At 39.1% G+C, this 23,688-nt stretch overlaps 1 protein-coding gene across 1 annotated transcript; it reads left to right on the top strand.

Annotated features, from left to right (window-relative positions):
* Positions 1-348: 348 nt before the first annotated feature.
* Positions 349-1,137, top strand: LOC138341943 (uncharacterized). Its single transcript, XM_069294130.1, has one exon. The coding sequence runs from the start codon at positions 349-351 to the stop codon at positions 1,135-1,137; it is 789 nt and encodes a 262-aa protein (XP_069150231.1).
* The last annotated feature ends 22,551 nt before the right edge of the window (positions 1,138-23,688 follow it).

Raw genomic sequence — 23,688 nt, 5'->3', positions numbered from 1 at the left:
TTGAATCGAGGGCATATATGTCTTTTATGTTTTCATTTAAAGTATTGTAATAGACTAAATATTTTTATATTCGTATTTTGAAGAATGGTACATGTCCCAAGTATTCTTGTGTCTTAAGATGATGAGATTGAGACTTAGTATTTCCAATAACTTTTATATGAAAGAGATTTTGATGACTATATTATGTTTTGTGAAAGGTTTTAATTCTGCATTACTTTTCACTATATTGATGCAATGAATGATATGTAAGAGATTATATAAGACCTCTGAGAGGTTGAGTAATCCAGTTATAATCCGAGATTGTACCCTAATTTCTAGGGTATGGTTTTGGGTTGTGACACCCAAGTTATGACGGCCCTGTCCAACAGGCAAGAGGTTCAGTGGGAGAACCCAGTAGCCCACAACATGGCAAACAAGTTGCGTGATTTTACGAGGATGAATCCTCTAATCTTTCAAGGATCTAAGACCGCAGAAGATCCTCAGGAGTTTGTGGAGAAGGTCCAGAAGATTCTGGTGTCAATGGGGGCCACGAAAATTGAGAAAGCTGAGCTGTCCTTGTATCATCTCAAGGATGTTGCATATGTTTGGTGCAAGATGTGGAAGGATAGCAGGTCTTTGGGCGGAAGTTTGGTCACGTGGGAGCTTTTTAAGACATCCTTGCTTGAGAGATTCTTCCCTAGGGAGATGAAAGAGTCTAAGGTTGAGGAGTTCATCAACCTTAAGCAGGGATCGATGTTTGTCAGGGAGTATTCCCTGAAATTTGTGAGGTTGTCCAGGTATGCCACTTCCCTTTTGTCAAACAGTAGGGACGAGATGAGCAGGTTCGTTACACGGATCTCAGAGTATTTGGAGGATGAGTGTAGGGCAGCTATGCTGCATGACAACATGGACCTTTCCAGGCTTATGGTCCATGTCCAGCAAGTGGAGGAAAGTAGGAAGAGGAAGCACAATTGGGCAGGGAACAGGTCAAGGCAAGCTGAGGAAAGTTTTTCAAGGAAGAGCAGTACTGAAATCAGGAATAAGCCCAAGTTTAAGAATGGAATCTCCCACCAAGGGGAGTCAAGTTCATCCAAGGGTCGCTATTATAGAGATTCTGATCCCAGAGTTAAGATAAACAATGAAGTAGATACACCTTAGTAGAGGCCACCTTGTAAGAAGTGTGGAAAACTATATGGAGGAGAGTGTTTGATGGTTTCTAACGCTTGTTACAATTATGGAAAATTGGGTCACATGATGAAGGATTGTCCGTATATGAGAGGTCAAGAAAAAGGGAAGGAGAAAGCTCAGTCGAATGGCCCTAGTGAAGAGGCTTCAAAAAGGAAACAATTCTTTCACACTCTAGACTAGGGTGTAGGGGAAGATACCTATGGTGATGTGTCGGGTGCGTAGCCTAAATTCATTTTTCTTGTGTATGGTTTTATGCACTAGTATGAAGTTAATGTGTTGGAGTCATCATGTTGGTTGCTGATTTATGTGACTTATGTGTTTATTTATGTTGTATGCTTTGATGACACTAGTTTAGGAAAGAGTTCCTTTGTCTATTAGTGTGAAACTTCTAGTAGGTTTCAAGGATGTATGCCAACCTGCTAATATGTGAATCAAATATTCACCAATAAAAAGCATTGAATTGGTTAGGTATGCATATGTTCTATAGATGACTGGCATTGTGCTAGATAATTAGAATTGTCATTCGGGGACGAGTGTTACTAGGGGGGGGCATAACATAACAACCTGAAAATGACTATGCTAAGTAATGCTTAAACGTACCTAATATGCATGCATTAGACCGAGTTCACACAACTTGTTGCATGTAGAACCAGAACTCAGAGCCTATTCAATAGCCAAGCCGACCAACATGGTGAGTTATTTGATCTAGGCAAGGTGAGAACCACCATGTAGGGCACCAGAATTGAAGAGATTCACCCGGATGAGATTTATCGACTTAAAAGAGGTAATTTTAGGTTTGGAGGGTCTAGGGCTAAAATGGTCTTTTCCAAGCTAGGAGTAGTATTGTAATTACCCTAAATATTTAATCAATTAATTTAAAGAGGAGGGGCAATTCGGGTAGTGATTGCCGAAATTGACTTTTTTCGCAAGTTAGGCTTCACCCAAGATCGAGCTTTGGTGGAAGAAACATTTAGGTCGATTAATTGGTGATTATAATCTGATTTTGTAGGGGCTTGATGGTAATTTCGCTTACCCATTAAAAAAATCAGATTTTTAAACAATTAAGAGATGTCCTAATTTGACAAGTCTCCACCTAATCTCCTAATCCTAAGCTAACTCATTCTTACGTCTCTCCCTACTCTCACCTTACACGCTAAACTTTATGTAAAACAAGAGAACAAAACAAAAGAATATAAATTTCATCAAGAACTTGAACGCTCAAACTCAAAAAGAAAATAAGCTTCAAAATGAAAATCAAAAACCAAGTTCTCTACGGATTGTGCTTGTGATTTCGGTGGTGAGATGTTGTCTTAGTGGGGGGATTTTTGTTGCACGTAAGAACACTTTGAATGACTTCAGGTATAGATTTTATTCCCTCTTGGTACCTTTACCAAGAGACCCCTAAGATTCAGACTATTCTTAATCAAAAACTAAGGTTGTCCCCGTTGCGTGTCCCTGTCATTAGATCCTTTAAAAGATTCAAGTATGCGTTAGTATGACTTCTGGTACATGATTTTAGGGCTGGTTGCGATTACGTGTTGAATGTGTATTCTGAATTATATGTAAATGAAAGAAGTGTTCCCGAAAATATGTGATATGTTAACTTGTGGGTGCACGTGTGTACTGTGATTTTGGTCTCAACTTGAAGCATGGAATTTGACATGTTAAATTGTTGTATTTTATGTGTATGAATATGTTAAATACATGATGTTCATATGGGATCAAAGTTGTTGAATTAAATGATCATTCTTGATTGAAAGTAACCTTGAAAATGTACCTAAAGATCTCCCTAAAAACTACTCAAAATATCTTAATGTTTAACGTGAAAGAGAGTGAGAAAATGGACTGCAAAAAGGTGATCAAGACTTATGCGGTACAAGACTTATGCATACGTTTATAAAGTAACTAAACCTAAGATGTTATGTGATGAATGATGAGACCCTAGAAGGGTTAAATAAGAGTGTGAAATACAGTAAAAGACCAAGTGCACTGCAATATGATGAAATAAACATTCACATAAAAAGGGTGAGTAATTATGAAGGTCAAGTGTGCTAAGACAAATGAATGTGGTTACAACATGATAAGAGGCTAATGTGAAATATGAGAGCAATCTCAAATGAGACTAAGTAAATGTTACCAAAATATACTCATCTATGAGAGTGTAAAGTTAATAAAGAGACCAGTCTCTATGAACACTCTAATGAAAGTATTTAAGTTAATGCATACTTAATGCAAATGATGAGATGAGAAATCATCTAATTAGTAATGATGTCCTCACGCTAGATGCCAACTTCTATGATGTATGAGATGAATGTACTTTATACTGAGCACCGATAGGCTAGCTATAAGTGGCGATTCCTTCTTTTGGGAAGGCTGAGGTTAATGTAATTCTCATGATATGAGACTGTCCGTCCATACAGGTATGAGTCTCCTCATATCTCCTAGTCTTTGAGCATATGCAATTAACATAGGGATTTAGCAGGGTTCAATCCCCTATATATGCTAGCAAGTTTTTTGTTTCACTTTGGCGGTGATTCCACCCTCTTATCAGTGTGGGGTAAACACAAAATTTCATGGAGCTCACATGATCTATGTCGGTTAAAGCTAAAGTTCCCAAAGAAAGAATGAGGCCGGCCTCATGTAATGTGTTATGCCTCGTATTTTTTTATACGTAGTGCGCGTCATGATCTAGTAGACGTAAGTGCGAGGAATGAGATTTTATTTTAAGTCCCAAGTTATTAAAGAAATATTAGGCAAGGATGTTAATTCCAAATGTGATATTAAGTATGATTTGACTAATGTAAGTGCCATTAACTTTAAGTGAGGGATTAGTTAGTGGCTGATTTGGATTAATCTAATCTAGTGGGCCCCACCACTTAAGGCAAAAATTTAAAAGGGATCAGATTGTGAGCTGACCTTAGTGGACAGGTGTAGAGGGGGCCTGCCTCCACTTTATACTATTAAATGAGGTGGAGAAATCCATTCCATGCAAAATAAAGTGGTGAAATGCATTGCTGCATATCATCTTCTTCTTCACTACTTGTCTTAGGCAGCCATGGAAATGGAGAAACCAACCCTGCAACTCTTGGCCAGCAGCTGCAAATAATTTTGTTAGTAATCTCCTTGTTTGGTGTGTTAATTACTTAGAATACCTTTGTTAATTATCCATTAATTTTAAGAAGGGGGCGTGACCAGTAGCTTAGGAAGTTTGTTTTAGTTATTGAATGTGCTAAGTATGAACGGAAACCATAATCAGATTATTAGTGGTGTCGAGTTGGTGCTTGGGCTGTTTTGATTAAAGCAAACCGCGGAAAAATTCTGTTTTGGCATTATGTATATGTAAAATGTGATTATGAGTATATACTCCAATGGATGAATACGATAAGGTAGATGTGTTGCGAATTATAAAACGAGTTATCGCTCTGTGTGTCGTTGCTTCGCTGCTATGGGTGCTGAGACGGAACTGTTTTTGAGAGGGGGATGTTTAATATGATTCGTTGGGTTATATGTGTTATTGGTATTGCTGTGGATAATTTGAGTTGTTGTCGGATTGGAACGAAGTAAGAAAAATAGGGGAAGTGCTGCCGAATTTTCGTTAGATTATTAACTAGCTTACAAGAAAGTAAAGCGCGATGTTTATCTAATTGCAGCACGATTGTTGCTTGTTATAGATTAATAGCTTGAGCAGTAAATATTGGACGTGCGACTCGATTATTTGGTATGTAACGCTGTCCCTTCTTTCTTTGTTTGGCATGACTTTTTAAAATAAGTGAATAGCGGACAGGTTTGATACTTATCTCTAGAGCGTCTAGGTGACGTATATTCTTGCTTCCACAATTATTCCTCTATATATCGGCTATGTCTAAGGCTATGATGATTTCTCATATCTATGGTAGTGCTTCTTAGAGTCATTGAGATTTTACATTTCCATATCGTATTAAAGGTTCATAATCATCATAAAACGTTAATCTTTGGTAATACTCCTTGCTGGTTCATGTTGATTGTTCTATTGAGTTATAAGAAATGATTTTAATAGCATATGGTTGCTCATAATATTCTGCTCGTGCATAGAGTCATTTATCATTTCACCGAGTCCCGGGTCGGGTAATGTTCGTGCGGAGTTTCTTGCATATGTCACCGAGCTCCTCACTAGAGGGCCGGGTATGTACATTATATATATGATTAGTGATGAGGATGGTTATGATGATGATGATGACGTGATGATTATTTTGCCTAGCCCCTTTCTAGGGAAGTTGGGCACCTTATATGTTAAAGATATGCATGATTTTCACTTAAAAGGGTACATGTGTAGCGATATTTTGTTTTGACTTGCCATATTGGTGTCTTGTCATCTTTACCTTATGCTTTACATACTCAGTACATTGTCCGTACTGACCCTCCTTTCCTCGGGGGGCTGCGTTTCATGCCCACAGGTGTAGACGCACTGTTCGGTGGTCCTCCTGCCTAGGATATCTACTCTGCTGATTGGGAGAGCTCCACTGTTCTGGATTCCAGTCTTTTTGGTACATAACTTTTGTGTATTCTTTTGCTCGTCTATGGGTATGGCGGGCCCCTGTCCCGTCGAGTTTCACTACTGTACTCTTAGAGGTCTGTGGACATTATGTGGGTTATATATATATGTTTTGGATAATGGTCTGGACATGGTTTGTTTGGGATGTCCGCTTGTAAAGGGGCAGCCTTGTTGGCTGCGTACATTGTTGTGTATTGTCTAGTGGCAGCCTTGTCGGCTTACTTATGTTATTATGCTTTGGATAGTGGCGGCCTTGTCGGCTCGCGTATGTTACGGTTGAATGGTTATGACTCCTTATGAGACAGGTCCTTTTTATATATATATGACGTTAGGGTTGACTTGATTTGATTAAATTCCATATTGTCTTAGTTTCAGTTGGTTATACTTAGCAGGTTTGTATGTGAGTGTCCAAGACGGGCACTAGTCACGGCCCATCGGGTTGGTTCGTGACAAAGAGTAGTATCAGAGCAGTTCTTCCTCGGAAGTGTTTGTAGACCGTATCTAGTAGAGTCTTGTTTATCGGCGTGTTGTGCACCAAATCTATAAACAGGAAGCTACAGGACATTTGGGATATCATCCTTACTTCTTATTCTAGATCGTGCGATAGAGCTATATTAAAAGGATAATCCCTCTCTAACGAATACGTGTATTTTCAGATATGCCTCCAAAGAAAGTGACAGCCGCCCAAAAGGGCAAATCGATAGCAGAAGGTACTAGTCAGACCTAGAGAGTTACTAGGGCCCGTGTCCAGTCTATGCCTGGTATTATGCTCCAGTCGGAGAGCTCTGCTACACCGCCACCGCCAGAGGAGCTTAGAGCAGCAGCAACTCCAGTTCGGGGGACACCACCAGCCCCTGAGGCCCCAACACCTGAACCTCCAGATCCTCAGTCAGGGGCGGAGGATAGGGCCATGAGAGATGCGGTTCAATTGCTGACTAGATTAGTGGCAGGTCAGGCTCGCAGGCATGGACTAGGAGTTGATCATACGGACACATCTGATAGCTTAAGGGCTCGTGACTTCTTAAGTTGTAATCCTCCAGAGTTCTTTGGGTCAAGGCCCCAGGATGATGCGCAAGAGTTTATTCATCAGATGCAGCGTACATTGAGGATAATCAAGGCTTCGAAGACCGAGTCTGTTGAGTTGGCTATGTATCATTTGCAGGATGTAGCTATTAATTGGTATGAGTCTTGGGAGTTATCTAGGGGTAAGGGTGCTCCTCCAGCGGTATGGGATGAATTTGTGGAGGCTTTCCAGGGCCACTTCCTTCCTCAGAGATGAAGCGAGCTAGAATCGATAGATTCTTGCGTTTGAAGCAAAATGGCAGGAGCGTTCGAGAGTATAGCCTCGAGTTTGATTCATTGGCTAGGCATGCACCTACTATTGTGGCTGATATGGCAGACTGGGTATATCATTATGTGATGGGATTGGATTGTTATCTGATTGACGGTTGTATGGCAGTGAATCTTCAGACACGTATGGACATTGCTCGGGTGCAGGCATATGCACAGGTGGTAGAGGATCGACACTGGGGACGTCAGCCAGATAGAGATTATAATAGAGGCTAGCATAAGAGGGCTAGATCAGCAGGTTATCCTGACGAGTTTCGAAGCGGGCAGTCTCAGCACCATGTTAGAATTTCTTCCCAGCCAGCACAGAGTGCACCCCCACGTTTCATGGGTAGGGGTTTCGATCGTATGAGATATTCGGAATCTTGTCAGAGCTCTAGGGCGTCAGGGTCACAGATGGGCAGGGGTTTGAGCCAGTCGAGGCCACCTTTGCCTTGGTGTTCTCGCTGTGGTAGGTACCATCCTGGGGAATGTCGTTGGGCTACAAGTGCGTGTTTTTCTTGCGGCCGTCAGGGCCATACTATGAGGAAATGTCACCTTAGAGGTAGTGCAGGTGGTATGGCACAACCTACAGGGTCCGTTGCTGGTTTATCTTCTTCTGTGGCTATGCGCCTTACGGGGTAGGGTATTCAGGCGCCAGTAGGACGTGGTAGAGGACGTGGTGGAGCTTCTAGTTCTAGCGGTCCCTCGAACCGTATATATGCTTTGACTAATAGGCAGGATCAGGAGGCGTCACCTAATGTGATCACAGGTATATTATCACTATTCTCCCGAAGTGTTTATGCATTGATAGACCCAGGTTCCACCTTATCATTTATATAACCCTTTGTTGCTAGTAGGATTGGAATAGAGTCTGAGTTGATAGAACCATTTGAGGTAGCTACACCTGTAGGAGATTTTGTTATAGCTACGCGAGTATATAAGAATTGTTCAGTTGTTATATATAGTCGTCATACCGTAGCAGATCTAATAGTGTTAAATATGATTGAGTTTGATATTATCATGGGATGGATTGGTTTGTTGCATGTTATACTAATGTTGATTGCAAAGGAAAGATAGTTCAATTTCAATTTCTAGGGAACCGATTATAGAGTGGAAGGGGAGTACACAATCGCCGAAAGGTAAGTTCATTTCATACCTTAAGGCCGGGAAGATGGTTAGAAAAGGCTATATTTACCATCTGATTCAGGTGGATGACATAAAGGCAGTGGCACCGACTCTTCAATCAGTCCCGGTAGTTAATGAATTTCCCGATGTATTCCCCGAGGAATTTCCAGGCCTTCCTCAAGAACGAGAGATAGAGTTTACTATAGATGTACTGCCAGATACCCAACCTATATCTATACCTCCTTATAGAATGACACTTGCTGAGTTGAAAGAATTGAAAGAGCAATTGAGGGATTTACTAGAAAAGGGCTTCATCAGGCCTAGTACGTCACCTTGGGGAGCACCGGTACTGTTTGTGAGGAAGAAGGATAGGTCGTTGCGGATGTGTATTGATTATAGGCAGCTGTGCAAAGTAACAATAAAGAACAGGTATCCCCTCCCAAGGATTGATGATCTACTTGACCAGTTGCAGGGTGCAAAGTGTTTTTCAAAGATAGGCTTGCGGTCAGGTTATAATCAGGTGCGGGTAAGGGAGGCAGATATTCCAAAGACGATATTCCGGACCCGATACGGGCATTATGAGTTTAGAGTGCTGTCTTTTGTGCTGACTAATGCTGCAGTGGTGTTTATGGATTTAATGAATCGAGTATTTAAACCATTCCTTGATATGTTTGTTATTGTATTTATAGACGATATTCTGGTCTATTCACGTTCAGAAGAGGAGCATGCAGACCATTTAAGGACGGTACTTAGGGTGCTTCAGCACCAGAAGTTGTATGCTAAATTTTCTAAGTGCGAGTTCTGGTTGACTTCAGTGGCATTCTTGGGGCATATTATTGGAGCTGATGGTATTCGGGTAGACACGCAGAAGTTTGAGGCGGTAAAGACTTGGCCCAGACCTACGACACCTACTGAGGTACGCAGCTTTTTGGGGTTAGTAGGATATTATAGGAGATTCTTAGAAAAGTTTGCCTCAATTTCAGTGCCTTAGACAAGGCAAACTCAAAAGGAAGCCAAGTTCCAGTGGACTGATGCTTGTGAGCGAAGCTTCCAGCTATTGAAAGACATTGACTACAGCTCCAGTCCTAACTCTTCCGGAGGGACCAGACGACTATGTTATTTATTGTGATGATTCGGGTGTTGGGCTAGGATGTCTATTGATTCAGCATGGCAAAATTATAGCCTATGCCTCCCGACAACTTAAGAAGCATGAAAAGAACTATCCTACTCACGATCTGGAGTTAGCGGTCGTGGTTCATGCCTTGAAGATATGGAGGCATTATTTATATGGTGTCCATGTGGACATCTATACAAATCATAAGAGTCTCCAATATATCTTTAAACAGAAGGAGCTGAACTTACGACAGAGGCGGTCGTTAGAGTTGCTAAAGGATTATGATGTTGATATTTTATATCATCTAGGGAAAGCGAATGTTGTAGCAGATGCTGTTAGCCATAAGTTCATGGGTAGCTTGTTAGATGTACAACCAGAAAGGAGGGATATGGTTCGGGAGATTCAGCGGCTATCCAGCCTTGGAGTCCGTCTGTCTAATTCAGAAGATAGTGGAGTTTCTATTCGATAGGTTGCTGAGTCCTCAATCATAGATGAGGTAAAGATACACCAATACAAGGACCCTATTTTGGCACAGTATAGAGATGCAACTCTTCAAAAGGAAAAGACCCCATTTAAGGTTACACCTGATGGAGTGTTACGATATGAAGGCATATTGTGTGTACCCGATATTGCGGGGCTACGACTGCAGGTTATGGGAGAGGCACACTCTGCCCATTATTCTATTTACCCAGGGTTAACGAAAATGTATCATGACCTTAGATGATTATATTGGGGGGATGGCATGAAAAAGGACATAGCAGAGTTTGTTGCTCAGTGCCCGAATTGTAAACAAGTCAATATCAAACATCAAAAGCCTGGTGGATTATTACAGGAGATAGAGATCCTGACTTGGAAATGGGAGATGATTAATATGGACTTCATTACAAGCTTACCTCGCACTCAATGAAAGTATGACTCTATATGGATTATTGTAGATAAGCTGACGAAATCGGCCCATTTTCTTCCAGTCAGGACTACTTATTCGGCTGAAGATTATGCGAGGTTTTATGTCAGGGAGATAGTGAGACTTCATGGGGTTCCCACGTCCATTATATCAGAAAGAGGAGCTCAATATACAGCTAACTTTTGGAGATCATTTCAGAAGGGATTGGGGACACAGGTGAACCTTAGCAAAACATTTCACCCTCAGATTGATGGGCATGCTGAGCGTACTATTTAGACACTAGAAGATATGTTGCGGGCCTGTACTATTTTCTTCAAACGTAGCTGGGATGACCACTTTCCGCTCATTGAGTTTGCCCATTACAATAGCAACCATTCTAGTATCAAGATGGCACCGTATGAGGCCTTATGTGGGAGGATGTGCAGATCACCCATTGGTTGGTTTGATGTTGGCGAGACTAAGTTAATAGGCCCGGATGTGATTCAGCAAGCTGTTGACAAGGTGAAGCTTATTCAAGAAAGATTATTAGTGGCCCAGAGTCGACAGAAGTCATATGTATATAATCAGCGTCGAGATTTGGAGTTTCAGATTGGTGACTGGGTATTCCTGAAGGTATCACCCATGAGGGGTGTGATGAGATTCGGCAGGAAGGGGAAGCTCAGTCCGAGATACATTGGGCCTTATCAGATTATTCGTAGGATAGGCAAGGTTGCCTATGAGTTGGATCTACAATCTGATTTGGAGGCGGTACATCCAGTCTTCCATGTATCGATGCTACATAAATGTATTGGTGATCCTTCTAGAGTATTCCATGTAGATGATTTTCAGGTAACAGAAGAGTTTTCATATGAAGAGAAACCCGTAGCTATACTTGATCATCAGGTTAGAAGGTTACGTACTAAGGATGTGGCTTCCGTCAAAGTGTTCTGGCAAAATAACAATAGGGAGGAGATGACTTGGGAAGCGGAAGACGAAATGAAGAATAAGTATCCTTACTTGCTCCCTGTACCTGCAGGTAATTCAATTCCTAGCTTGACTATATTGATAGATAAACGAGATTATGTAGTAAGTTGTAACTCTGTGAGGCATCTGTAAGTTACGGAATGCAGGTTTATAGGTATAACTGTTAGAGAGACCTCGCTTGAATTTGTTTTTGTAAGAGGCTAACTTAACATTCGAGGACGAATGTTCCTAAGGGGGGAAGGATGTTATGCCTCGTATTTTTTTATACGTAGTGCGCGTCATGATCTAGTAGATGTAAATCTAGGGAATGAGATTTTATTTTAAGTTCCAAGTTATTTAAAGAAATATTAGGCAAGAATGTTAATTCCAAATGTGATATTAAGTATGATTTGGCTAAAGTAAGTGCCATTAACTTTAAGTGAGGTATTAGTTAGTGGCTGATTTTGATTAAGTTAATCCAGCGGGCCCCACCACTCAAGGCAAAAATTTAAAAGGGATCAGATTGTGAGCTGGCCTTAGTGGACGGGTGTAGAGGGGGGCTGCCTCCACTTCATACTATTAAATGAGGTCGAGAAATCCACTCCATGCTAAATAAAATGGTGAAATGCATTGCTGCATATCATCTTTTTCTTCACCACTTCTCTTAGGCAGCCATGGAAATGGAGAAACCAACCCTGCAACTCTTGGCCAGCAACTGCAAATAATTTGGTTAGTAATCTCCTTGTTTGGTGTGTTAATTCTTTAGAATACCTTTGTTAATTATCCATTAATTTTAAGAAGGGGGCGTGACCAGTAGCATAGGAAGTTTGTTTTAGTTATTGAATGTGCTAAGTATGAACCGAAACCATAATCGGATTATTAGTGGTGTCGTGTTGGTGCTTGGGCTGTTTTGATTAAAGCAAACTGCGGGAAAAAAATCTGTTTTGGCATTATGTATATGTTAAATGTGATTATGAGTATATACTCCAAAGGATGAATACGATAAGGTAGATGTGTTGCGAATTATAAAATGAGTTATCGCTCAGTGTGTCGTTGCTTCGCTGCTATGGTTGCCGAGACAGAGCTTATTTGGGGAGGGGGCTGTTTAATATGATTCGTTGGGTTATATGTGTTATTGGTATTGCTGTGGATAATTTGGGTTGTTGTCGGATTGGGACGAAGTAAGGAAAATAGGGGAAGTGCTGCCAAATTTTCGTTAGAATATTAGCTAGCTTACAAGAAAGTAAAGCGCGATGTTTATCTAATTGTGGCACGATTGTTGCTTGTTATAGAATAATAGCTTGAGCAGTAAATATTGGACGTGTGGCTTGATTATACGGTATGTAACGTTGTCCCTTGTTTCTTTGTTTGGCACGACTTTTAAAAATAAGTGAATAACGGATAGGTTTGATACTTACCTCTAGAGCGTCTAGGTGACGTATATTCTTGCTTCCACAATTATTGCTCTGTATATCGGCTATGTCTAAGGCTATGATGATTTCTCATATCTATGGTAGTGCTTCTTAGGGTCATTAAGATTTTACATTTCCATATTGTATTAAAGGTTCATAATCTTTATAAAACGTTAATCTTTTGTAATACTCCTTGTTGGTTCAAGTTGATTGTTCAATTGAGTTATAAGAAATGATTTTAATAGCATATGGTTGCTCATAATATTCTTCTCATGCATAGAGTCATTTATCATTTCACCGAGTCCCGGCCGGGTAATGTTCGTGCGGAGTTTCTTACATATGTCACCGAGTTCATCACTAGAGGGCCGGGTATGTATATTATATATATGATTGGTGATGAGGATGGTTATGATGATGACGACGACGGAGATGACGTGATGATTATTTTGCCGAGCCCCTTACTAGGGAAGCTTGGCACCTTAGATGTTAAAGATACGCATGATTTTCACTTAAAAGGGTACATGTGTAGCGATATTTTGTTTCGACTTGCCATATTTGTATCCTGTAATCTTTACCTTATACTTTACATACTCAGTACATTGTCCGTACTGACCTCCCTTTCCTCGGGGGGCTGCGTTTCATGCCCGCAGGTGTAGACACACAGTTTGGTGATCCTCCCGCCTAGGATGTCTACTCTGCTGATTGGGAGAGCTCCACTGTTCCGGAGCCCAGTCTTTTTGGTACTTAACTTTTTGTGTAGTCTTTTGCTCGTCTATGGGTATGGTGGGGCTCTGTCCCATCGAGTTTCACTACTGTACTCTTAGAGGTATGTGGACATTATTTGGGTTGTATATATATGTTTTGGATAATGGTCTAGACATGGTTTGTTTGGGATGTCCACTTGTACAGGGGCAGCCTTGTCGGCTGCGTACATCATTGTGTATTATGTAGTGGCAGCCTTGTCGGCTTACATATGTTATTATGCTTTGGATAGTGGCGGCCTTGTCAGCTCGCGTATGTTGTTACGGTTGAATGGTTATGACTCCTTATGAGATAGGTCCTCTTTATATATATATGACGTTGGGGTTGACCCAATTTTATTAAATTCCATATTGTCTTAGTTTCAGTTGGTTATACTTAGCAGGTTTGTATGTGGGTGTCCAAAACGGACACTAGTCACGGCCCATTGGGTGGGTCGTGACATAATGCACACAATGAAATGAACGATACCAAAGGTGTGGTTTGGATAATCAAGAGGTCAACTAGACTTATGTAATGACACTAGGTTATTCTTAGTCATTGCATCGTGAACCCAATGAGAGTCTTAAACTATTTGTAGGTATATCTAATGTTTACACTAGACTATGACTGAAATGAAATGAAGTACATATGAATGAATGAATCACACTCTGTGTTTGCTAGAGAAGGCTCCCTAGTTGAGGTCCCATATGTTGAGCCCTCATTTTGGGAAGTTGTAATGTCAAGCCCATGATTCGAAGGTCTCGTGGCATATGAACGAATGATATGAAATATGTTATATGCTATGTGCAATATGTATGTGCTATATTTAATAAGTTATGTGCTGTGTTCCAAATGATATGTATTATGATGCATGTTACACTCATAGCATTTCTTTCCTAATCAAATTTGAAAAGTACACTGACTTGACTTTCCATAACTCATATCGTTAGGAGAGAGATCTTCTTAATTACACATTTCCTTGGTGTGTGCTTTCATATATCCATACTTAGTACAAGTGTTTACTTATCCCATACAACTCTTTACTTTTAGGTGCAGGCAAAGGTGGGAGCTAGAGTTTACGAGACGACGCTGAAGCCATCCGAACACGGTATACCCTCATGCTTTCGAGGACGCTTGACCGTTATATTCTAGCTTAGATGCAGGCTTGATCTAGTGGAGTATATTCCACTAGAGTTTCTTTCTCAATTATTTTAAGACATTGTATTGGTGCCATTCTGGCAACTTTATATTTTATGCAGATATGACTATTTCATTCAGTTGAGTATCTTGGTATTACATGGTTGTTGTGAATGATTATGAACTGATGTAGATAAATCTTATAGGAGTATAAAGTATCCTACTAAAAGTTTCAAGTAACTAAATGTTTCAAATTTTCCTCTAAAAATAACCTAGATGATGTAACGATGACGTATGTAGGCTTTTCTGCAACCTCTGAGAGGTCAACGATGCAGGTTTCGGATAGGGCCTAGACTATAGTTGTGACAACAACGGGACTCGATGCATTCTCACAATCTCCTTAAGATACAATTAATATTCCTTCGCCGAATAAGTGGTTTTGATGGGGATAAAATGGGCAGATTTTGTCAATCTATCCACTATAATCGATATTGAGTAATTTTGCCTCCTGGTACAAGGCAAACACACAACAAAATCCATATTGACATCTTCCCATTTCCAAGTAGGAATGGCTATATCTTGAGTTAACCCTCTCAATCTTTGATGTTTGACTTTGACTTGTTGTGAATTCAGACATTTAGCCACAAACTCCACTATATCCTTCTTCAAACCGTTCCACCAAATAGATCTCTTGAAGATCACGATATATTTTAGTGGCACCCGGATGAATGGAATATTGGGAACCATGAGTCTCTTCCAAAATTTGCCTTCTCAAGTCATCAACATCCGGCACACACAACATACCATGATACCTAAGCACACCCCCCTACCTTGGGAAAATGACTCATTATGCTTACTAAGACCCAATTCCTTCAAATCCATCAATATAGGATCAATATGTTGTTTACACTTCAGCTCAACCACTAGAGACGACTCGGAGTTATGATAAATCATGAAACCCCCTTTTGAAGTATCTTTTAATCGAGCACCCAACCGGGCCAATCTATGCACTTCTTTCACTAACTCTATCTTAACATCATCAACATGAATTACAATACCTATAGAAATTTGACTCAACGCATCTGCAACCACATTGGCTTTTCCGTGGTTGTAAAGGACACTCATATCATAGTCCTTCAAAAGCTCTAACCACCTTTTTTATCAGAGATTTTAACTCTTTTTGAGTGAACACATATTGGAGACTGTTATGGTTGGTGAATACATCTACGCGTACCCAATATAGATAGTGTCTCCAAATCTTCAAAGCAAACACTACGGCCGCTAATTTGACACACTTGGAAATTCTATGACTTATACTAGAGCCTTATATGTTAAGTAATTATGGTTTTAGACATAAGTATAGATAACTTGGTTGAGAATTATTGGATCCATTACATCAAAGAAAAGCCTTAATGTTCGGAAACTAGAAAAATTTAAATAATTGACGTCCCTAGGTTGTGTGGAGGTTCCGGAGGGTCATATGAAATACAAATTGATATATATGGTGAAAATATTCAGGTACGAACCCCTCTCCCCTTCCAAGGATCGTCCAAGATATCCACGAAGGTACCCCGCATAGGACTAAGCAAGCTGCCAAGAGGAAGCTGCTTTTGTTCTTTGAGGGAACAAGTCTGCGTCGCGGACTTGGTTCACCCAAGGTCAAAAATAATTCTCGCTTCATGGGTAGGTCGCAGAATCCATTGTTAAAAAAATTAATTTTGGAAATCTTGCGGGAACAACTCTGCGACGCAGACTTGTTCCCCGTCAAAAAATCTGAAAATAGAATTCAAGTTTGACTTCATTAAATAGTAAATCCAAGTGAGGGGTCTTTTAGGTATTTTAGGGGAGGGTTATATATTAATTTTCCTTCAGTTTTCCCTCATAATCAATTACTCAAATCAAAACCCCAAAACAAACCCCAAAAGCTCTTCTTTCTCTCTACATTCCCTCTCTACTCATCCCCCATTGAAGAAGCTTTGACGCTTGAAGAAGACCAAATCCTCAAGTTTCTACTAAATTTCGTGGATTCCTAATCTTTAAGGTATGTTTCCTTTCACTCTTGGTATCCTTTACCCAAGAGGTCATTCAAAAGATGATTTCTAGATTTCCCCAAAATATGGGTTTTACTCCTCGCATGGGTCTTCTTTCTAAAACAAAATTGTGATGGATTATGATAAATTAATGTTTTTTAATAATATATTGATTGTTAATTGATGATTTCCTATGATATTTCCCTAGAACCATGTCTTCTCCCCAATTTTATGAAAACCTTGAGTTGATATGGTGAATTGTGAGGATTATGAATGTATAGATTGAATAAATTGTTGTTAATTATGTAGTTGCTTCTTGAATTTACCTTGTTTGTGTAATTGGTTATGTATCCTTGGAAATGGAAGTATGAAGGTTCTTGTAAGGTCAATGAGGTTTGTTGATTGGTTCTCCTTGGATTCAATTATGAAGTATGAGTTACTTAGATACTAATGCTCTTATGTCTAATTTGTGGGTTTGATATTGATGTTAGGCATTCCTCATCCTCAACCCTAGACTATTGAATTGATTATGAATTATGCAAGTTCTATGATTTTTATATGATTGAAAGTAGTTTTTCATGATTATAATAAAGTGTTAAGTGAAAGGTTTACTTATTTATAAAGTGGTGTCCATAGTGAAAGGATTGTTCTCACTTGTGATGACCTATGAGCTATATATGATAAGATGTTTACATAGGGGTATAGAAGAGACTATGGTGAACTTGTATTATGAAATAATATGGATACTAAAGAGAGTAATTTCTTAGCACCAAAAGGGCATGTAAATGAGATGGAGGTCTCACATTAGTATGTCCGGCCTCCTACATGGGTTTCCTCACGTTATTAAGTCCGGATTCCCTAATTATGTGTTTTCTCATGAGATGGAAACCTCCAAGTTAGTAAGTCACGGGGTCTAGCAACAATCTCCTTAACCCTTAACTACGTGCCCACGTAGGACTCTATCTTAGTGGATTGACCTAGATAGCTACGTACAAATGGTTACACCTTAGGAAAATGTTAACCCTCTCTTTGGGTGTGGGAGTAGAACACCGGATTCCATGTAGCTCACATGGTCTATGTCGGTTATTGCTCTTCTTTCCCTAATGTAAAAGGAAATGAACAAGTTAAGTATGTGAACTCTTATTAGGGATGTCTTGAAGGATACTATATCGGGTGAGGGAGGGTATGGGACTTCTCTCACTAATTGCACATGTGGATCCTAAGGGATGGTTCAACTAGTGTTCTTTTTATGATTATGACTATGATTATAATGATGTTGATAAGCTATGAGTAGTATTCATGTATTGAATCATGTTATGATGAATTATGAGAATATGTTGTAAGTATGAAGTGGGTTGCTTAATGTGATATTTTGCCTTGGATAGGATTATGGGGTTCTATCTTTGGCATTGCACAAGTATTGCTTGGATGATCTATGTGTTGGGTTACTACTATGTTGAATCGACTTATTCTTCTTCTTATATATGCATGTTGAGTTAAATTTATAAAAAGCATAATTTTTGACTAATTGTCCTTTTCTCATGCATTGATAATTTTTGTGCACAAGAGCCATACTTAGTACATGTGGTTTGTACTAACCAATATTTTATCCATATCCCCGAACATTTTAGGTTCGGGCCATTGAGGAAATTCGTGGTCATTGATGAAGAAGACTTGTCTCTTTCCTAAGTCAATTGGTGAATCCTCATGTGTTTCGAGGATAGAGGCAATCATCAAGCATTATTAGTTTTGTCTAAGTTATGAGACAATTATTCCATTTTCATGTTTAAACTTTCATTGTAGCCTATATGACATATTATAATAGACTAAAGGCTATGCCCAAACTATTATGATTCACACTCTTGTAGATGGTTTATATGTAAGACAAGAATTTAGACTTCTATATGATTTGTTATGATAAAAGAGAAGTCTATGTACACTTCATATGTGAGGAGTCTATGTAAACTCCATATGTAAAGTTTTTAATTTTTCCAAAATTTTGACCTATGATGTGCTATGATATAAGCTAAGCACTTGTCTTAGTCCTCTTAGAGGACGCCGCCAGCGGTAACGCCTAAATGGTGCTTTGGGTCGTAATAAACTTGGTATCAGAGCATCAGGTTGAGAAACCTTAGGATTGATGTCTCACTAAACCACTCCTATGTAGTGTCTTATTCATAATTGTGAAGCGCGCCACACTTATGAATGAGAGACCATGTGATGTTTAGGAACTCTCACTCTGTTCCTATTCCTCAGTCGTGCCTAAGAGTCATAACTCTATCTAGTCTTATCTTCTTATCCTTTTATTGTGCTTATAGGCAATAAATACAAAGAGGAACAATGCTCGAAAATCCAGAGAGGAGAATTTTAATGAGGCAGTTCCCCCTCAAGCTCCTCAAAACCCTCAAGTTCCTATTGAAGAAGGGGCTATGTCTAATGTTGAGATAAGGTCATCCATTCATAGCTTCACTCAAGTATTGGCTACTAAGTTGTTAGAGATGCAAGGGTCCAAGTGCACCCCAATGCTAATACCACCATTTCAAGGATTAGAGATTTCGCAAGGATGAATCTCCCTACTTTCTATGGGTTTATGGTGGAGGAGGACCCACAAGGGTTCGTTGATGAAGTGTTCAAACTTCTTGATGCTATGAGTGTTTCTTCTCATGAAAAGGAGGAAATAGCCACCTACCAACTCAAAGATGTACCTCAAGTATAGTATGAGCAATGGAAGGATGAGAGGCCAGTTATAGAAGGCCGGATTACTTGTGGAGCTTTCAAGACGAATTTCCTTGATAGGTTCTTTCCCTTGGAACTAAGGGAGAGAAAAGTTCAAAAATTCATCAATCTTCGTCAAGGGGGTATGAGCATGAAGGAGTATAGTCTCAAGTTAACTCAACTATCCAAGTATGTTTCTGTTATAGTTGCAAATTATAGGGCCAAGATGAACAAATTGGTCATGGGGATATCCGATTTTGTGGTTAATGAATGTAGGTCGGCTATGTTGATTCCAAGCATGGAAATCTGTCATCTCATGGTCCATGTGAAACAAATTGAGGAGAAAAAACTTAAGCAAGTTGGTAGAGAGTTACACCAAGTAATCCTTTATCTCCAAGTAACCTTTCACTTGGAGAGTTAATCTCATGTTTTCAAAGAAGGTTTCATAATCAAAGTTCTTCTTCTTCAATATACATATTGGTTCTTTATAAAAACATTTTGAACGATTACATCATGATGAATTAAATTTAATACATTGGTTTAAACGTGATTTTACTCCAGTTTCATGATGAACCCATGTTCCCTCCCTAAATCGATTTAGTCCTTGCATGGGCTTGTAATTATGAATTGTTAATGGATGAAATATGATTATATTGCATTGAATTGCTTATATCTACTGTAATTTATTTTAATTGATTATGAATTTATGATGAAGTATCCATGTGGATTCATGTATGAAGATTTGAACAAAACTAGCGCATGTTCTATGTGTTCACTGTAAGTAAGTGCGGATTCATGGTGATTGTTATGGGATTTTGATTGGGTATAGATCATTGTATATACTTTATTAAGTTGATATTATGAATAAATTGTGGGTATGAACCCTTAATGATCAAAGAAAACTTGGTAAGATTGACCTACATGCTTTAGCCTATAGCTTGATGATTCTAGCATGCATATTGTGAGATTCAATTACGTTAAAATGATGGTTAGGTACTTACTATGATGTAATGTGATTATGAATTATATATAATTTATCTAATGTGGATTAATGCATTATAGCTTGAATAGGATTAACATATGTAAATTTATCCTCCATGAATTCCTTATATGAAGCATGTTACAATGATCTAACGTTTATTGGCAAATATAGTAGGACCTAGTCTAAGCTATTATTTCTTGAATCTACTGCCCTAGATCGGTGGTATTTACAAAATATGACGTATAATCCATACAAGTGAAATTGGTTGATGGTGTATGTCCTTCTACCTTCTAGTATGTTAATGTATTGTACTAGTTGTAACATGACCTTGTAGTAGATTATGCATAAATTCATTTATGATTATGGTACCTTAAGATACTTCCCTATACTTGATTCATTGATGAAACAGTACTAATGGTCAATGATGACCAAAGGCTAAAGGATTGGTAAGAATTCCTTTACACTTCTACTTCTCTATTTCTTTATAGTAATATTGATGAAGCCTTGTATGGAATTGTGTTTTATGATCCACTTATGGTGGCGTTTTTTACTTTATTGTCAATCTATATATGTGTTGACCATGGCCTTGAAGGCAAATTGATAAGTATATGAGTGTTTGGTTATGACTATTACACTATGAGCCATTTATGCCTATTTTCCTATTTTAGTTGTGGTCTAGGTTGTATGGATATCTTACTAGCATGTGTATATATGTTAGGGTAAAGTATAAGTGCTGCCATTTATGAGTAAAAAGGGTTAATAATCCATTACCTATGTACCCCTATGTGAATGCATGAATAGTACATGTCAAGAGTCTTAAGTGCAATATGAGGTTGTCTTGTCTCCTATGCTATTATGTGTTGTGTGATTTATTCTTGAAAGGGTATTATGGTCTAAGAGGGTGGCTTTTTCAACATGTTGTTTATAGCCACTATGTGATCATATTGACCAATGTACACACACACTCACTTTACATGCATGTTACAAGTAGTATAGGTCATGGTGTCTAAATGAAAGGTAGTTCTCATATTCACTATTGTCTACTACTATACATGTGAAGATGATGTTTATGAAAGAATGATATGTGTTTCCTTAACTAGGATGACTTGATAGGTGTACTAGTATGGGCAAGGGTATAGGACTTTGTTATGTGATATACCGTGGTTTCACGGTATTATTAGTACTTTTTCCTTAAGTTTAGTGTGTCCAAAAGCCTTTTTGTGCTAATTTTTATATAAGTTTCTTTTTATTTTGAAGGAAATCTGTCCAAAGCTGAATGCGGAGATTTTGAGCCAATAAAAAAGCGGCGAATCGTCTTGAAAACAACACAGAATCATCTTGAAAACAGTAGAGAGGAAACTATACAGAATGAAAAAAATATAAAGGAACACAATAGAAACCGAAAAAAGAGACCACCTACGGAGCTTATGACGGTCCATTGTGCTTGTGACGGTCCGTAGGTGGCAGCGTAGTGCAGTTGCTGAAGGAAGATGGGGAAGTCTGACCGAGTGTGGGGTTACAAAGCTTTTGACGGTCCGTCGTGTCTATAAGGATCGTCTTGAAGGTTCGTCATGAAGTTAAGAGAATTAATCCCAGTACCCATATTCTAAGAGTTGAAGTGCTTTGGAACGAAGACCATCGACGGAACGTTATGCGTATGACGGTCCGTCATACTTTCCGTCGAGGGTAATGAAGAAGAGCAGAAGAAGAAATTGCATAAGTATGGGACGACGGAGTCCATGACGGTCCATCGTGACCATGATGATCCGTAGCGAGGTTAGACTCCATATAGTTAGACTCCAGATAGTTAGACTCTGTTAGCTTAAACTCTGGATCATTGTTAGACTTTTGATTATCATTGATTGTTGGTGATTTTTTGTGATTAATCAAGCAAACTTTCGGATTTTACTCTTTCTCATTGAAGTAAGTACATGAATTCTTATTTAATATATTTGAATATCGTGATTATAACTATGAGTAACTAAACTCCATAACTAGGGTTGTGGGAACCATAGGCAAATAATGAGATAAAACCTAACTAAAATAACAATTCAAGAATGGTGTCTTGCATGTATTAATAATTCTTTCGCTTAGAAGTCTTTTTAACGGATGACCAACGTTAGAACTCGCCTTAATGCTACTTGCCGGACCAAGGAGGTAGATAATAGGAAAAGAATTATCAACATTGATTTAGTATATACTATCTAACAGGCTAGTATTGATTGGTACGAGGTAATAACTTAGTCAACTATCAAATACGATGCTTAATATGAGGTTAAGATAAGGGTTAGGAAAGCAACAGACGTAGCGTGACCAAGGTGTGGAGTGAGATTTTCTAGATGCCGGACCAAGGATTAAGAAATTCATAACTTATCACATTGCATGCAAGATACTAGGAAACAATTGTTATAGTTAGAATTATCAAGTTATGAACCTGTGGGGAACACGTAAGCCCTAGTTACTTTGATTAATTGATTAAAATCCAACATTCAAAGCTGTTAAGTGTCTCTTTCAATTGCGTTAGAATTTTCATTCATTTAGAATTAGAAACCCCCCCTTTATTGTTTTTTACTTTCCAAGGAAGTCATTGACCAAACAATAGTAATAACACGTTGAAGTTAAGTCTAGACTATTTTCCTCGTGGGAATGATCCCAACCTCACTAGTTGGGTTATTTACTTGACATGACCGCTTTACTTCTTATTTCAGAAGTAAGTTTAAGCGTATCAAATTTTGGCGCCGTTGCGGGGGAATATAACTTTTAGATTAACTTGAACTTGTTACTATAGTATAGTTGATAGTTTCTTGATTTTACTTTGTTTTATTGTTTTTTATTTTTTTAGAACCATCCTCCTTGTATGCTAAATACACGGAGAGAAAGAGAACCCTCATTTCCCTACGATCACGAGTTAGATCGTACACTGCGCAATATGAATCGAAACTTGGGAATAAATGATGATGATCCGAACCAGTACATCCCAGATCCGGTTGATGTTCATGGTTAGTTGTTACCCGATGCTCCAGGTGAACACCAACAGAGGGGACAAAATCCCGCTCCACGGCCCCTAGTATACTATAGTGGTTATGATAACATAGCAGACTCGGATGGGCCACTTGTCTTGCCTCCTCTACCCATAGGCCACACCTTTGTGGTAACTTGTAGCCTGATGCAAATGCTCACTGCCAGAGGTTTGTTTTCAGGTGTACCTTCTGAGGATCCACATGCCCATATAGCTAAGGTAAGGGCAGTGTGTAAGAGTTGTGTAGGGAGGCCTGATTTGGATTTAGATGTAATAGGTCTCAGAGTGTTTCCTCTCTCACTAACCGAAAAGGCTGCTATGTGGTTCACTGAGCTCCCATACAACTCAATCTTCACTTGGAACCAACTAAGGGATGTCTTCTTAGCATGCTACTATCCGGTCTCCAAGAAACTAAACCACAAAGACAGAGTGAATAACTTTGTGGCACTACCAGGAGAGTCAGTTAGTAGTTCTTGGGATAGATTCACCTCATTCTTGAGAAAGTGTTCCAAATCACCGTATAGATGATGAGTCACTGAA

Source organism: Solanum lycopersicum, chromosome 1, assembly GCF_036512215.1.
Source record: "Solanum lycopersicum chromosome 1, SLM_r2.1".
Taxonomy (NCBI): domain Eukaryota; kingdom Viridiplantae; phylum Streptophyta; class Magnoliopsida; order Solanales; family Solanaceae; genus Solanum; species Solanum lycopersicum.
The sequence above is the reverse complement of the archived record's forward strand: the minus strand, read 5'-3'. Positions and strand labels throughout refer to the sequence as shown.

What these genes read in the sequence shown, in the direction of transcription:
- LOC138341943 (XM_069294130.1), top strand. Translation starts at nt 349, where the DNA reads ATGACGGCCCTGTCCAACAGGCAAGAGGTTCAGTGGGAGAACCCAGTA.